The sequence below is a fragment of the Hippocampus bargibanti genome, linkage group LG09 (assembly GCF_051943395.1).
Source record: "Hippocampus bargibanti isolate YZ-2025 linkage group LG09, ASM5194339v1, whole genome shotgun sequence".
Taxonomy (NCBI): Eukaryota; Metazoa; Chordata; class Actinopteri; order Syngnathiformes; family Syngnathidae; genus Hippocampus; species Hippocampus bargibanti.
In genome coordinates, this window is record NC_142742.1 from 11,092,215 (window position 1) to 11,109,328 (window position 17,114).

Here is a 17,114-nt window from a genome sequence, read left to right on the forward strand (position 1 = left end):
TATGAAAAACAGTGATTGTTGCAAACAATAAAGATATCTGGATGCAACACAATTAAATACTGTACATGGATGAAAAACCAAAACTGCAACGTTTACATAACTTACGTGACGTTCGAGAGTGGCTGAATAGAATGCCGGCGCGCAGCTGTGACGTTACAACAGCTTTTTGACTGACTCAAGAAACACAAAAAGTGATGTTGGTTGCCCTTTAATGCACAGTATGGAATGTACAGTCATTTTCAAAATCATGACGCTTCAGCAGACAAAACAACAAACATTGTTGCAAAAAACGCTTGCATTCATGTAACAGTACATGTACATAACACTGCAATTAGTATGTATGTAAGCTATTTAAAAAAGTCATCAATCTTCTTCTGCTTCCCATTTTTATATTTTAATATGAACACTTCCATCTTGTTTAACGTTTCTAAAAAACCGGATGCATTTTCTACGGATTCAAAGAAAGATCGCGTGTCCGCAACCCCTTGCAACGCTTTTGTCGAAGTTGCAAAAGGTGTGCATTCAGTCGCTTCTTCTTCATCGTCATCAGCATCATCATCATCACGGGAATCTCCTGTGGCATATTTGGCTTTGACCTCCGCTGCGATATCCGCATCTGATGAGCTTGGAAATGTCGCAATGTCTTTGTCGACTGCGACATACGATGCAATGTCGGCGACTTTTAGCTTTTCAGCCAACACTGCAAGAGGAATGTTGTCGTCATCCTCTTTGTTAGCTGCAGATGTTTCCTCACTGCACCCTGGGTTTTCAAATTTGCAGTGACGGAAACAGTTTTTGATGGTGTTTTCGGACACCGTGCTCCACGCTTTGGAAATTGCTCTGATGGCATCCAAAACAGTCCATTGTTGAAGACACACGAGCAGCCGTCTGATACACACGAGCTGCCATCTGAAAATGGCGTCTGCTCGGGAGAGCTGCTCACGTAACAAGACACGTGACCAAGTTGACCAATGGCGCAACGGATATATCGATGTAAACAACAAAAATGGCCGGTGGGGGATGAAAAGGAGCACCGTAATAACCGGATTATCGTAACAACCGGGTATCGTACTAAACGGTACAAATTATACATAAAAAGACTAGAAATGTGCAAGGGAAATGAAAATAATATCGTAATAAGCGGTACTATCGTTATAACCGATATCGATATAACGAGACTTTACTGTATTTGAACGGTGAATGTGAAAAGTCAGTGATTTTGAAAAAAAAATCCAAAAATGGTAAAGTTAAATGGAAAAGACCTTTAAAGTACAAATCACTAAATAAATATAACTGTTTAATTTATTTTTTTCATTTGGTATTTCCATGAAGACAGGTGAGGCACAGCGTCCCCTGACTGCAAGTCACTGCTTATTTTTCAAGAATCTTGAAGCCTAAATGTCCTTCAATTGTAGGAATTAAACATATTTTTCAATAAGAGTGAACTCGATTTTCCCATATTTGCTAAACGAGAGAGTCAAAGCCCCACTCTGAGTTAATGGAGATGGAAAAGATGGATTCAATTTATGCCAAAATATAAAACAACTACAAACTAAACAACGGTCTAATCATACTGAGGCAGATTACAGAAGTCAACACAAGCTGTATAATACACAACAAGAATGAATAATTAATGTTGTCTGATTCCACAAGAATATCCACAAACGACCATCGTGATTCAACATCACCCAACAGCTACGTTTCACTTCACTAGTAAAAAGTACGACAACGAAATGATCAGAATACTCAAGTGACACAACACCCCCCCCCCACCCCGCCCCTCCCACCAAACAGTTTCAGTATTTTTGTCACCATGTTTTTCCGCTTTGTCCTACAAATAGGAGGATGTCTTGAACTCGTCCGGGACGTCACTGTCCAATTTACAGATGACCTTGTAGATAGCCTTTTTCCAGGATGGGTCCGAGTCTTTGGCCACAGAAATGGCTTTGTAAAACTCATGCAAAGTAATTTCAGCAACCTCGAGGAATTTGTCCGGAACCTGGGAAAGAAAACATGTGGAGTTACTGTGTGAAAAATGTGTAGCTACACAATACATGTTAAGTTTAAGAAATCATAAATTGGGTGATTTCATACTCACGGCTCTGTGGTGCGTGTTAAAATAATGTGTGTTACATAAGTGCAAATTTGAAGTAAATAAAACACAAAAATTATTCCATTGTTTATTTACACATTCAATTGGTATAAAATTGTATTTTGTTTTTTACATTTTCTTTTGTTTCACCATACAAATTATTGTGAGTGTTGTGGTCAAAATCGGGAGTCTCCCGACCAAATCCCGAGACTTGGCACACAGAGGTTAAAATTGAAATGAAATGTAGATTAATGAAGTTTATGAAACTAATAATTTTCTCGCAACCTCCCTGAGGATATCACGGTACATTTGTGTGCCAAGATACCTTGGGAATCAATATTCCAGCTCGGGTGTGCTAAATAAGTTGATCGACCAATGTACTATTGGTAGATCGCATGGCAAGGTGATGTGACATTATCATCCACTGACACTATACAGAACAAATAAAGTTGAGTTGTTTAAAAAAACTACAGGACTCCAGCCTATCAGCCATCGTTTTACTTGATTGATACACAGGCCCACCAATCAGATGACATTTTATTTTTAGGTCCACTTTGCGTGCTCAAACGATACCCTGACCAAGCTAACAAGCTAGTCGTTAGTTACCTCAAAAAATGTTGCTCGTTTTTTTTTTTCCTTTTAAACGTAAGATGGAGTGTCACGGTGAGTGGGGGAGCTGGGTCAAGTAAGAAGAAAAAAGTATCACTTTCATACGGAATATGAGGGGGACTTTTTTCACGATGACATTTTCAAAGTCCGTTTGTCTCGCCTGACAGTTAGCAGAGTGAACTCAGGTAATGGAAAAAATATATACATCATTATGTTGTGTTGTGCAAAAATGTAGCCACAAGGGGGCACAAGCCAGTGTCTTATTGTGCCGGTCCCAAGCCCGGATAAATAAAGAGGGTTGTGTCAGGAAGGGCATCCGACGTAAAAAAATTTTGCCAAAACAAATATGCGAATCAAACCTATGAATCCTATACCGGATCGGTCGAGGCCCGGGTTAACAACGGCCGCCATCGGTACTGTTGACCCTCAGGGTGCCAGTGGAAAATGGACTATTGTTGGTCGAAGAAGGAGAGGAGGGAGGTGTGCCCGGAGGAAAAGAGAGAGATGGAACGCCAAGAGTATAGAACTAAGAGTAGGAACTTTGAATGTAGGAACAATGACAGGTAAAGGTAGAGAGCTGGTTGACATGATGCAGAGAAGGAAGGTAGACATACTGTGTGTCCAGGAGACCAGGTGGAAAGGGAGCAAGGCTAGAGGCTTAGGCTCAGGGTTTAAGTTGTTCTATCATGGTGAAGACAAAAAGAGAAATGGAGTTGGGTTATCTTAAAAGAGGAGTTTGTTAGGAATGTCTTAGAAGTAAAAAGAGTATCAGATAGAATGATGAGTCTGAAGCTAGAAATTGAAGGTGTGATGTTCAATGTTGTTTGTGGGTATGCCCCACAAGTAGGATGTGAGCTGACGGAGAAGGAGAAATTTTGGTTGGGCTTTGATGAAGTCATACAGAACATCCCGAGAAGTGAGAGGGTTGTAATTGGTGGAGACTTCAATGGACATGTTGGCGCAGGAAACAAAGATGATGAGGAGGTGATGGGCAGGTTTGGACTCCAGATGAGGAACGCTGAAGGACAGATGGTGGTTGACTTTGCTAAGAGAATGCAAATGGCTATTGTGAATACTTTCTTTCAGAAGAGACAGGAACATAGGGTGACCTATAAAAGTGGAGGCAGAAGTACACAGGTAGACTACATTTTGTGTCAACGGCGCTATCTTAAGGAAATCAGTGACTGCAAAGTAGTGGTTGGTGAGAGTGTAGCCAGACAGCATAGGTTGGTGGTGTGTAGGATGACGCTGGCAGTGAGGAAGATGAAGAAACCAAAGGCTGAAGTGAGGACAAAATGGTGGAAGTTGAAAAAGGAAGAGTGTTGCATGACAATTAGGAAGGAGGTAAGACAAGCACTGGGTGGGCAAGAGGTCCTTCCAGATGACTGGCAAACTACAGCGAACATAATCAGAGACACGGGTCGGAAAGTACTTGGTGTATCGAGTGGAAGAAAGGTAGATAAGGAAACTTGGTGGTGGAATGGGGAGGTGCAGGAGTGTATACAAAGAAAGAGGTTAGCAAAGAAAAAGTGGGACACTGAGAGGACGGACGAGAGGAGACAGCAGTACAAGGAGATGCAGCGCACGGTTAAAGTAATGGTGGCAAAGGCAAAACAAGAGGCCTATGATGACTTATATGCTCGACTGGACAGCAAGGAAGGCGAGACTGATCTTTACAGGCTGGCGAGACAGAGAGACAAAGATGGTAAGGACCCGCAGCAGGTTCGGGTAATTAAGGATAGAGATGGCAATGTATTAACAGGTGCCAGTAGTGTGATGGCAAGATGGAAAGAGTACTTTGAAGAATTGATGAATGAGGAAAATGAGAAGGAACAAAGAGTAGAAGACGACTGTTGTGGACCAAGACGTAGCAAACATTAGCAAGGATTAAGTGAGGAGGGCGCTGAAGAGGATGAAGGGGGGAAAGGCACTTGGGCCTGATGATTTACCAATCGAGGTATGGAAGTGTCTTGGAGAGGTGGCGGTGGTGTTCCTGACTAGGTTATTCAACAAGATCTTAGATGGTGAACAGATGCCTGAAGAATGGAGACGAAGTGTACTCGTGCCCATTTTTAAGAACAAAGGAGATGTGCAGAGTTGTACTAACTACAGAGGAATAAAGTTGATGAGCCATACAATGAAACTCTAGGAAAGAGTAGTTGAAGCGAGACTAAGAGCAGAAGTGAACATTTGTGAGCAGCAGTATGGCTTCATGCCAAAAAAGAGTACGACAGATGCAGTGTTTGCTTTAAGAATGCTGATAGAGAAATACAGACAAGGTCATTGCATTGTGTCTTTGTAGATCTGGAGAAAGCGTACGACAGGGTGCCCAGAGAAGAGCTGTCGCATTGCATGAGGAAGTCTGGAGTGACGGAAAAGTATGTTAGAGCGGTACAAGACATGTATCATGACTGTAAGACAGTTGTGAGGTGTGCTGTCGGTATGACTGAGGAATTCAAGGTGGAGAAGAATGCTGAGCCTTGAACTGCCAGGCAGGAGACCGAGAGGAAGACCGAAGAGGAGGTTTATGGATGTGGTCAAAGAGGACATGAAGGTAGCTGCTGTGAGAGAAGAGGATGCACAAAACCGGGATACATGGAGGACATTGATTCGCTGTGGCGACCCCTGAGGGGAAAAGCCGAAAGGAAAAGAAGAAGATGTTGTGTTGTGCAATATATGCGGTTATACATCGACATAAAATGTACGAATCATCAAGATATTCTCAATAAACATATAAACATATCTATGGTAGATCATTTTGACTTGGTCATTTCAAAAGTCGTTTCCCATGCTGAAAAAGTGTGAGCACCCCTGGTCTAGCTGATGAAAATGAACAGCTTTTTTTCATCATCACACGATAAGAAATGCGGTGCAGCAATTCTTCACAACAAATGATGCACGAATTAGTCTTGATGTATATGAAAGTCAAGTTGGAGGCAAGCTTTTTTTTAAATATTTGTAAATTTCCTTTCACGTCATTATGACTGAAACACAAATAAAATACGGATACAACTGCGCTGTTGCGATTGTGAATCATTGCGCAGTTGGTATCAGCACTTACACACACATGATATGCATGTACAAGAGATGGTGAGAGAAAACCGCCACATTTCTCATCAACTGGTCAGGCGGTCAGCACTAGTTTATGAGCAGAAATTATTTTTCTTTGCCCTCATGTCCTGACACAAAGCATCCCTGGGAAAGGAATGTCTTAGTGCCAAGGTAAAGAAAACCGTCCCATCCCTTTCCCACTGAGTGGCCTTCTGCCTCGCAATCCACATCGTCTTTCTCAGCGTTCCGCGTCAGTAGCAATCTCGGTCTCGCTCAGGCGTACGGGTCTTCTAATCCGGAGTTGTTTTAGTGGGATTTTGCGGCTTCCTCTTCCCACAGTGTGACAAAGCGTCACTCTGGGGTTTGGATAATGGCGACGAAGACTGGCAAGCCACAGGTGCAGTGTGACACACGGGTCAGTAGGATGACAGAGGTGAGCAGTGAATCACGTGCGGGAGCTGTGGCATGCCTCTGCCAGGTAAGCACAAAAATGCTGATGTGGCTGTTCTTCCTCCAGTCAAGTGGCTCCCCCTTCATTTTCTCGATGTATTCCTTTATAGCACAGGTGTCAAAGTCAAGGCTCGGGGGCCAAATCAGGCCCGCGAAAGCAAATCAAGTATGTCAACTGCCATGATGCTTACGAAAGTCCAGTGGCGGACCATCAAGGCCTTCAAAGCCTTCTCTGCTGGCCTAAAAATATCTTAATCACGGATTGATGTGAATTATATTTTGTCCATGAATTCTTATTAAATAATTCCAAATTGTCTTTCAGCTTCCTTTCATTACTTTCCCCATGTCATGCTCCTTCCAGATGTGTGTTTTCATATTTAAGCATTTAACCAATCACATTCCAGCCATCATTTGTGACCGGGGTCAGAAATCCGCCTTCACAACCAGTTCTGCAGGCCCTGTCGCATGAAATGTGTTGATCAAACTGTTACTCTAACCAATCAGACTTCGAGTTGGCTACCCAAAAGGGGTACAGACGCCTTCTTGTAGGCAGTGTGTGAGAAACGTTAGAGGTTTTTCAAACTATGATTGGCTACTCACTAGCCAATCATAGTTTGCGAAAACTGCCCTGATCGCAAGCCGCTCGTGACACGCGAATAATGGCCAGATCTAGCACACTGTATCGGTAGCGAGCTGCATAAGCAAATATATCGTGTGTTGATTTAATGGCGGATTTGTCAACCCACAATGGCTGAAAGGGGAGAAGAAATGGATTTGTTTGCAGATACAGTGATACCTTGGCTTACGAATTTAATTGGTTCCCAGACAGAGTGTGTAAGGTGAAAAGTGTGTATCCCAAAAATTAATTTCCCATAGGAAACCAGTAAAATGAGAATAATCTGTTCCCAGGTCCTCATAAAACATAATTGTCGACTTTCTAATTTTCTAAGCCTTAAAACTACACAAAATATACCTTATTTTATGTATAATAAATGTGCTATGGTATTATAATAGAAGAAATAAACTGTACTATATAATAAAGTCGTTTTATTTACCTTTCTGATGGTCGTAGATGGCTTGATGGAATGGAGTGGCCGGTTTCATCAGCATTAAACACTTGATGAGGAACCTTGTCGGTACTTTCTCTGTGATAATTTGACCGAATTCCTCATCAATTGTGTTCTGTTTAGCTGGGTGGATAGCTTTTTGCATCAAGTGTACAGATGGCTTGAGTGGGTTATTTGTGGAACCTGATTGATGATATATTTTAACCTTGCAGTCTACACTCTGCTTTTGAACTATCAAAGTTGAAACAAGTCCAAATTTCACTGTTTTCTATCCATTTTCTCTCTCTGTCGTCTGCCTGTCTCTTTAATATTTAACACCCCCCCCCCCCCCCCGAATGCTGCGTTCTTGACCAATCACGTGGCTTTAACCAAAGACTGGGGGTGGGGAATAGAGGACAAAAAAAGTCGGCTGCCATTTTCTTTTTGAGAGAACGGCCTCACTCTCACTCTCTATCTGTAACTCCTTTATGATTAACATTTTGAGTTGCAATCTTTTAAGTGTTCACTCATGACACCATCAGAAGACATTCTCACAAAGAAGGGTGGCGTAAACATCAAATTTAAATTCAAACTCATCATTTTTCAGGAGACAATGATTTGCTAGAACGACTTGAAAATTACAAAGTACACCCATTAGGGAAAGTCTCCAGTTCATCTAAATTAATACTGTATGTAATTTTTCTTTAATGGTGGAATCCATCCACTTCTAGTCCTCATTGATATGTAGCTTGTCAAAGTTAATTCTAAGTGAATTTAGAAATTTAAGAGGTACACCCTGGTCGGCAGCTTATCGCAGGGCATGAGTAGACAATTGCTGTGTTTTTGCCAAACATTTGTATTTTTTTTCCTTCTCTTTTTTCGACCAGGGTGTAGTACTATGTCGGCAACAATGAATTTTGCATGAATAATCTTGCACATCAAAAGCAGCTCTGGTCCTCGATGGCTGCTGCCTGAAATGTGTCTTGAATACTGTATTTCACTGGTCCAACAAATCAGATTGAAATCATCAATTTATCAGCAATTATTTCTTCCAGATTGAAGAAACTATATGTTTTAGATACTTTAAAATGCATGATGATGAAACTAACTCCCAGGCTGAGGTAACAATACAGCATTGAATATTTAAAAAATACTTCTTGAAGAACAAGCAGGACTCACATGGAAGTCATTGGCCTTGTTGTAGTGCATGTTGAGTGCACGGAATAGCTCGGAGTCTCTGCCGACGGCGATGTCTTTGACTTCACTGATACCGTCGACGATGGCTTGGCGGGCAAACTTCTCCATTTGGATGTAATAGAACTCCCTGAAGTTACTGAACCACTTGATCAGCTGAGAAGTGATACAGCGATTGAACTGGAGACAGACACAATAGATATATACAGTAAAGTCTCGTTATATCGATATCGGATATATCGATAGTCCCGGTTATATCGATACTATTTCTATGCACGCACGGAGAAAATTACATGCAAACAGGGTCGGATATATCGATAGTCCCGGTTATATCGATATTTTTTCGGACTCCCTTGAATATATATATATATATATATATATATATATATATATATATATATATATATATATATATATATATATATATATATATATATATATATATATATATATATATATATATATATATATATATATATATATATATATATATATATATAATATAAAGAACACCTTCAACAAATGACATACAGTATCTATATATTGGTAAAGTTAACTTACCGATGCAATCTTCAAGTCAAGTCAGGAAACATATTAGCTATCTAGCTAGCAAGCGATCTAGCTAGCTATTTGACTCAGGAAACATATTAGACATATAGTTAGCTAGCTATCTAGCATTCTATTAGCTAGCTAGGTAGCTTTCTATATTTTTGAGTTACTTTCGGGTGAGTGAACGCTGGCGCGTGTGGCTGCCACTGCTCACCCACAGAAAAACGTCTGTGACTGTAAAGACCTTGAGAGTTTTGAAAGGCGCTTATAATTGAAATGTATTATTATTATTATTATTATTATTATTATTATTATTATTATTATTATTATTATTATTATTATTATTATTTAAAACCCTTTTCTATACATAAGGTATATAATGCGGTGCTTATAAGGGGCACCTTCAATGAATGACATACAGTGAAACCTCAACTTACAAACACCTCAACTTACAAACTTTTTGTCTTACAAACGTCAAATTTATGAAAATTAAAGCATTATTTTCATAATACACACCCACCACGGCTGGCGGAGTGATCTTCGACGGAAGCACACGACCGAACAGCACCAGAGGTTAAGTTACCAACAGTCCTTATGGAAGGTGACTCTCCTTCCATAAGCCATCAACGACCATCAAAAAGGTAAATAAAATTTTATTTTACAGCACAGTTTATTTCTTTAATTACAGCCGTCATGTAATGCGCCTCTCTTTCCAAACAGCAATTCCCTTTGACCTTCGACCTCCAACGCCATTCCATCAAGCCATAAATGACCATCACAAATGTAAATAAAGTGACTTTATGATACAATGCAGTGTATTTCTTTCATTACAATACAATAGCACATTTATTATACATAGAATTAGGTATGTTGTGTGTAGTTTTAAGGCTTATTTAGTTGAAAAGTATATTTTATGGAAACCCGGGAACGGATTATTCCCATTTTAATGGTTTCCTATGGGAATTTTTTTTGAGATACACACTTTTTGCCTTACACACTCTGTCTGGGAACCAATGAAGTTCGTAAGTTGAGGTCTCACTGTATTTTAAAACATTTTCCATACATACGGCTCATGATTGTTTATTTTTTAGGGGTGCCTTATAGTGCAGAAAATACTGTACTTTTTAGGATAAATTGTTACCTAAAACCTCACTTCAATTAAAATTATAAAGCTCTACGCTTTGAAATCAAATCAATTAAATGGACTCTGTGGCACATGTGTGTTATGGAAGGCTTTTGTAATAACCGACTGCGCCAATTTGCGTTCAGTACCTGTGGGGCAAAATTCCAGCTAATAAGTCTGTCAGCCTATTTACACGAGACACAAATTGCGTTGATCTTTTCCCATCAATGTCCAGAGTAAAAGAAAACAGCTGCCATCCTTTTGTATTTCTAATCGCAGTCTTGACATTAGCCGTGTTGTTCTATCTCGTCACCCAGAAAGATGAGTGAAAGAGAGGGGAAAAAAGGCCTAAGGGCTGGGCAGGCATCAAAGACGTTTCTTGCCGCTGCTGTGATGGGTGTGAATGCCACTCGGGAAGGGCAGAAGGAAGCTTCCCTCTCGCTGACTCGGGCTGATAGGATGGAATCAGACACTGGGATTAAGCGCTCTTTTGTTCGGTGCCACTTCCCACCGCCGGATTGTCAGCAAGGAGGAGACGTTCGCAGGCCGCCGCCACAGCATCCTCCCCCATGACCCGGAGGTCAACATAGATTGGGAAACTGGGGCCTAGATTGAGGGAGGATGAGGGATGCTGAACAGCGACGGAAGAAGCGTTTGGGACAAATTGTACTGTGCTATGCATGATGTGAAAAGAAGCGATGCAAAGACAAAAACAACGGATGCCGGCCACTAAGAACAGTTAAAGACACTCAAGCGAGGCCAACGGGATGTTGTGTTTAGGGCCAGCAAGTCTCTAATACCAACTCTGTTGACACTCAATAGCAATGCCTTCCCTACAGAGTCCTTTGTCACCCCGTTTGCTGACTGGAGTAGCTTTTTTTAAACAAGAGAATGGCTCTGTATCTCCCTTTGCCCCCAGGACACACGAGCGGCTCAGGGGCTTTGTTATTTAAACCCTGTGTGTTTTTGTCTCTCTCCTCCGACACGCTGCTGCTCTTTTCTGTCCCAAACACACAATGACAAGTTGATAACGGGAGTTTCAACACAGGAGAAAGCATTGTTAGAGGTGATTAAATGTTAGATACAACATATTACCTTGACATCAGGAAAGAATGTCTTCAGGACATTGGAGCTGGGGTAGCGAGTGTAGAAGAACATCAGTTTGGCCTTCTTCAAGTGACTCGGGGTGAGACCCTCCTGGATGTTCATCATCACGTTAAGGCAGAGGCATGGACAAATAGGAACAGGCAGAGCGGTGCGGCGCAAGGTGATAGTGGAGCAGAGTATTGTGTTGCATCAACCCTCGGTTAAATTTAATTTCGCTGAAGACTAGCTCCAGTCAATAATGACCCTAACATGTGCTTATTGGCAAAACAGAATTACGAATTAGATTAGGGATTTTTAATTAGCGAGCAAAGCACTTCATGGCTGGCTGTTAAAACCAAAGAGGAGCTAATTTAAATATAGCATATGTCGCAATGCCCTTTTTCTCCCTCCCTCAAGAAAAAAATGTTCAGGGGGATTTAATTTGACTTCTGGATGTTTTTTTCTTATTTAAGTTTTAGATTAAAACAGTTTTTAGATGGCCTGTCACAACAACTTAATGAATGCTGGGGTTTTTTTTTTTCCTCCCGCGTGGCAAAGAAGACGTTATGGAGCATTTCCTCTGCAGTCCACCAACATGCCTCAGGTCGCAAAATGTCTTCATCAGGCCACAACATGATACATTAATTAGGAAAGCCTACCTTTGAAACAGGGAGTAGGGATGAAAGATTAATGTCTCTTGTTCAAAGGGAAGCAGGACCATTTGCACTCGAAAGCCCAAATAAATATGTGAGGTATCTTAAATGTAATCCAAACTGAATCAGACTCGCATGGTCCAAGTGAATGGAGCGTCTTGTCTCACGCTGACTTCCTTTTCACTGTCAAAGCCGCCACCGTCTTGTAAAATGGTGTGCTTTCTGACAAAGGTACACATTGACACATACTCAAGACAAGAGCTCAAGTGTTATGGTTGGAAGGTACTTGTGGTTTCCACCAGCACTCAGATGTGACCTTTTTTATGCACCCTCTATCACTCTGATGAGAGAGAAATAGATCCTGCACCTTTTCAAGTCTGAAAAAAATGAAAAAAATAAAAATGATGCTTCCTCAAACAGAACACGGTGCTTTCTGAGGCCTTTGAAAAATCGGGCTTTTGTTCCAGGCAATTCTTATCAAAGCCTTGTATTCCTTTTTATTTGTCTTTTTGCGGACTTGAAGTCATTACTCTGCTCAGATTAAAGAAGATGCGGTAATTTTCGATGGGAGGGGGAAAGGGATCAAAGAAATAAATTCTCCTTGAAGTTACTCCTGCTACCCATTCAAAAACTGACCAGTGAGTCAAAGCTCAATTATAGCGAGGGTTGTAGAAAATCATAACACGCGACCAAACATTGTGTCAATATAACAACGGATTTACTATAGACTAGCATTGACATGATAACCTGACTCTTTTTTTTTCAACAGATATATTTTTTAAGATATTTTATAACACTTATGCCAATACTGATAGATGGGCAGTACAATGATATTATCCATAGTATTTTCCTTATTATTTTTATTAGCCCTAATCAGCTCATAGTGATCGATGTTGCCTTCTTGTCGCGCCCAACATCTGTCAAGCATCAATACTATTCCAGGATAAATTGTAAGTGGTGGATTAGGAAGGAGTAAAATATGGGTCACACAAGAATTAGGCAAACATGTCAAGTAGATTTTATACTACCGAGGACCAGATCTAACGAGTAACAATTTTGGTGGTTTTAAACAAGCCACAGACAGACGCATTCTGAAATCTACAGATGTGTGTGGGGCATTGGTTGAGTGAACGCTGGTGCGTGTGGCTGCCGCTGCTCAACCGCAGAAAAAATATCCTGTGACTGTAAAGTGTCCTTGGGAGTTTTGAAAGGCGCTTATAAATGAAATGTATTATTATTATTGCATTTCATTCATGAATATGAAAATAGGATTGGACAATCCCTGAGTAACTTAAATCAATTCATTGAATGAATTGACTTACTCTGGGTACAAAAAAAACATTGCGGGTCTGAAACTCCAAGCCCGGGAGTCCATTTGCAGTCCACAGGATGATTGTGGCACTCATCTTGATGTTAAAGTATAATTTTAGTATGGCCCCTTTTTTCTTTTTTTGTGTGTCATTATCCTTAGGGGTTTGTTTTTTGTGCTTGTTTTTTTCGTTTGTTTTTAAATCACAGTTGTCAAACATGTCAAATGTCTTCCATCCTCTACCACACCGATTCAAAATATCCTGTCACCCACGTTGAGAAAGGTTGGCATTGAGAACGATAAATTTCAAGAAAAATAGAACACCCAATGTTGTTGTTGTTTTTTTTGCACACCAACATATTTTGTCATAACTTCACTTTGGTGAGAAGTACGCAACGTGCCAGCAAGATGAACAAGCGAGCACCGTATAACCTATCTTTTTTACTTTCTGAATAACAACTAATATTCTCAACCAGGCATGCCCAATACGACGATCGCCGATCATCGGTTGCTATCGACCAGTAGGTCGCGGACTGGTCTATAACTGATCATGTTCTGTTTTGAACAATTATTTATAAGGATTGAGAAGATTGGGTGACATGTTCTTTTTTTTGCAATATGTGCAATATTTGATAGATGGATGGATGGATGGATGGATGGATGGATGGATGGATGGATGGATGGATGGATGGATGGATATTGGCTGGGTGGGGTTGGAATAGATGGATGGGTGAGTGGGTTGAGGTGAGTGGATGGGCGGATGGATGGATGGGTGGGTTTGGATGGATGGTGGGGTTTGGTGCTGTTTGGGTAAATGGATGGATAAAAACATAGTATTCAGTTAAGAGAGGCAGTTACCCACATGCAAAATTCAACTGTGGCACAATGGATTCAGGTAGAGTGAGATAGATTTGTCTAAACACTTTACACTACTTTGGCGTTTTCTTTAACTACTTCTTCTACCTGTCCGCCTGCATTTCACAAGTAAAAAAAAGTGAAAAGCAGAGCTTCTGCTTCAATAGCTACTTTGGCAAAAGGATATGTTGAGGGACATGTAGTGGTTTCGCTCAGCCATATTTTGCATCTCGCCACACTCCAGTTTGACGTGAGGGAGGCAGAGAGTGTCGACGGTCACAGTCCCCAGGGCAGATGGCCGAGAGTGGTGGCTGAGATGACCAGATGTCACTTTGGATCTCAAGGCGATGGCATCCCAAGGGAGGTCGACTGAGTCTGGAGTGGTCCCGTCCATTGAATGGGGTATGCAGTGGAGAGCTCCAAAGTTAGAATGTGGCCCATACTTAAGTAGGTGCTCCAGGATCTGACTGTCATGCAGAGGAGCGCTGTAGTTGAAATGGAACGGCGTCTGATGCACAGGATAGGGCCGTTTCACTATGGGGGTGACTGAGCTCAGAGGTGTTGTCACTGGCTTGCGAACTACCAGTGAGAGCGCTTCTGTCTGGTCCTGGTGTACCTCTGAGATATCATAATATTCTAAAGAGTGAGGTTTGGTTGGACTGTCTTCAGATTGAAGGTGCTCCTCCATTGAACCTTCTTCTTGGTTCTTTCTGCCAGAACTAAAGCTGATCTTTACCTCTGGAGACGGGCACGTTCGTTGTTGAGAGGGCACATCGAGTCCGGATGAGGACACATTGGTCAACACCCGGTCCACGCAGTCATTCAAAGCTCTGGACAGCTCCTGCTTCAATATTTCTCGAAGGTCCTGACTCTCTAGATGGTGATCCAGATGACCAACTGCTTTTATTCTATTGTCACACTCTGGATTCAGCAAACTCTTCCTTTCCAAACCATCTTCAGGACCAGTGTAGCTGTTCACCACCGGGGTGTGACAATCAGTAGTTCCAGCTGGCTTGTCATTGAGGTCAGCGCCATCCTGCTTATAGACTTGAAGGATTTTTTCCTGCAGCTGACACATAAGCTTTTGCATGCTGTGGAGCTGCTCCTTCAGTTTGTGACATTCGTCGTCGTTCTTGGTGTTCATCTCATCGCGAGCCCCTGGAGCATTTCGATACGCCTGCCCTCCAATGCTGTGCTCTTGATGTTGAGGTAGCCGTTGCTTGCGTTTATTCTCCCGGTATGCTTCTCGAGAATCCTGGGGGTCCCTGCAATCAACGTCGGGGCGGTCACTTTCCCCATGTGCCCTGTTGTTGGGAGAGCCTGCCATTACCCGGATGATGTTCTCCACTCGAGCTCGCTTAGCTTGAAGGTGGTCGGGCGTGAGCAGCTCTCCCTCTGTGCCACACCTTGTAGAAATGTGGCAATTGGGGGAAGATGCGTCTGCCGTGCTGTCTTTTGACGACACGCTGAGGTCCTCCTGCCCAGAGTCGGTGGCAGTCGAGCTGAGCATGTAGAAATGGCTTCCATCAAGTGCTCTTTTGCTCTGCATGCTCTTTCGGAGTAGTTGAGATATGATTGAGCTGTTGGAATATGAGGAAAGTGGCTCGTCGTAGATGTTTCTGCGTAAGCAGGGCAGCAGGACGCCGTGTTTGTCATCCTGCAGACAGCCTTCACTGGTGTTGTGCACACTCTGGTCTGTATGGCTAAGATTCATGTTTGCTTAGGTCAATACGTGCTTTGGAGAAATCTGAAAAGATGGGGAACACCGACCGCAATTCAGTAAGTAAATAATAATAAATGCATCGCAAGTTGCCAGAAGAAGAACCTCACTTATTCAAAAATGTCATGAAATATTTTTTCACACAAATAAATGACTAATGACGAGTCTTTTTGATTGTTGTCTAAAGTTTTTTTTGTTACAGATTTGACAATCATGACAAATAATTAATGATTTTTTTCACCCATAAATTAATTCAGCTACAAGTCAATGTTTGACTGCTTTGTCACGCAAAATAGAATATATACGCATTCAAAATCAGCAAAACTTTTGAAAGACTATGAGGAAGCAAAACCTTAATTTGGCAGTGCCGATAAGACAAAGGATAAAATACATACAAGATTGTAGACTGAATATAAATTATTTAGAAAATGAATTATCATGGATACTCTGTTTTTATATCATCATTTTATTTCAAATGCATACTGTATATTTCACAAAATTAATCATGTGCATTCATCATCATATGTGCATTCTTAAAAAACCTTAACTGAGGAGAGAACATTAAAATTGTAGTTGTGATTTGTTATTATACATTACATGATAATGTTTATGTAAAATCTGCAACTTTACATGCACTTTTATTAAAATTCCAGTTCTTTTATATTTAATGTTTTATATATATTATTTGTTATTGGACAAACAAAGGCATTAAATGCCCTGAAATTGATGTGTTTCTAAATTCAGTTAAAAAGGTACAGTGATAGACACTGTAGAAAGAAAGAAATTATTAACACATTTTTACATTCCAAAGTTCAAAAGATAATGATGAATAAGATTTGATTATTTTACTAGTTTTGTTTTCAAAACACTCATTGATTAAACTGTAAGTGACATAAACTTTCACCAGTTACAATTTAATAAATGTTTTAATAGGGAGGGGGACTGTTCAACCTATTTTTCCTACCGGAAATGCGCACCTTTTTTAGAATGTTAAAAGTTAGCGATGTCACGTGATCACAGCTTCAAAAACTGAGAGAAAAAAAAAAACAATGGAACATCACAATAAACGAATGCGTAAAGTCACTGGAATCCTCCTTACCTGTTGCTGGGCTGGTGGCCTCCCGCACTGTGATGCGAGCAGCTCAAGAGCAGATGCATTGTAGTGCCCTCGGAGGCGTGACCATGAACGCATCACTCTTCAGCAAAGTTGATTGACAGTCGGCGCTGGCTCCTTGGACCTGCCAACAAGCATCATGCAATGCTTGTGAAGACCTGTGCCTTCCCCAATATTCAATTCTGAAATATGTGTTAACATATAAGTGCAAAGAAATAAATGATAAAGTAACACACAAAAGTGTAGCACAGGAATACATGAGT

General features: G+C 41.1%; 1 protein-coding gene across 1 annotated transcript; it reads right to left on the reverse strand.

Annotated features, from left to right (window-relative positions):
* Positions 1-1,821: 1,821 nt before the first annotated feature.
* Positions 1,822-16,856, reverse strand: prox2 (prospero homeobox 2). The gene is made up of 5 exons (XM_089004643.1): positions 16,837-16,856; positions 14,205-15,764; positions 11,210-11,317; positions 8,428-8,622; positions 1,822-1,999 (listed from the first exon to the last, which is right to left on the reverse strand). Exons 2-5 carry the CDS (start codon positions 15,729-15,731, stop codon positions 1,832-1,834), a joined length of 1,998 nt encoding a protein of 665 aa, XP_088860769.1. The 5' UTR covers positions 15,732-15,764; positions 16,837-16,856; the 3' UTR covers positions 1,822-1,831.
* Positions 16,857-17,114: the final 258 nt, after the last annotated feature.

Coding starts and splice junctions, on each gene's coding strand:
- prox2 (XM_089004643.1), bottom strand. CDS start 15,731: ATGAATCTTAGCCATACAGACCAGAGTGTGCACAACACCAGTGAAGGC. Junction 11,318..14,204: donor ACCACTACATGTCCCTCAAC/ATATCCTTTTGC, acceptor GTGATGATGAAC/ATCCAGGAGGGTCTCACCCC. Junction 8,623..11,209: donor CATTCTTTCCTGATGTCAAG/GTAATATGTTGT, acceptor GTCTGTCTCCAG/TTCAATCGCTGTATCACTTC.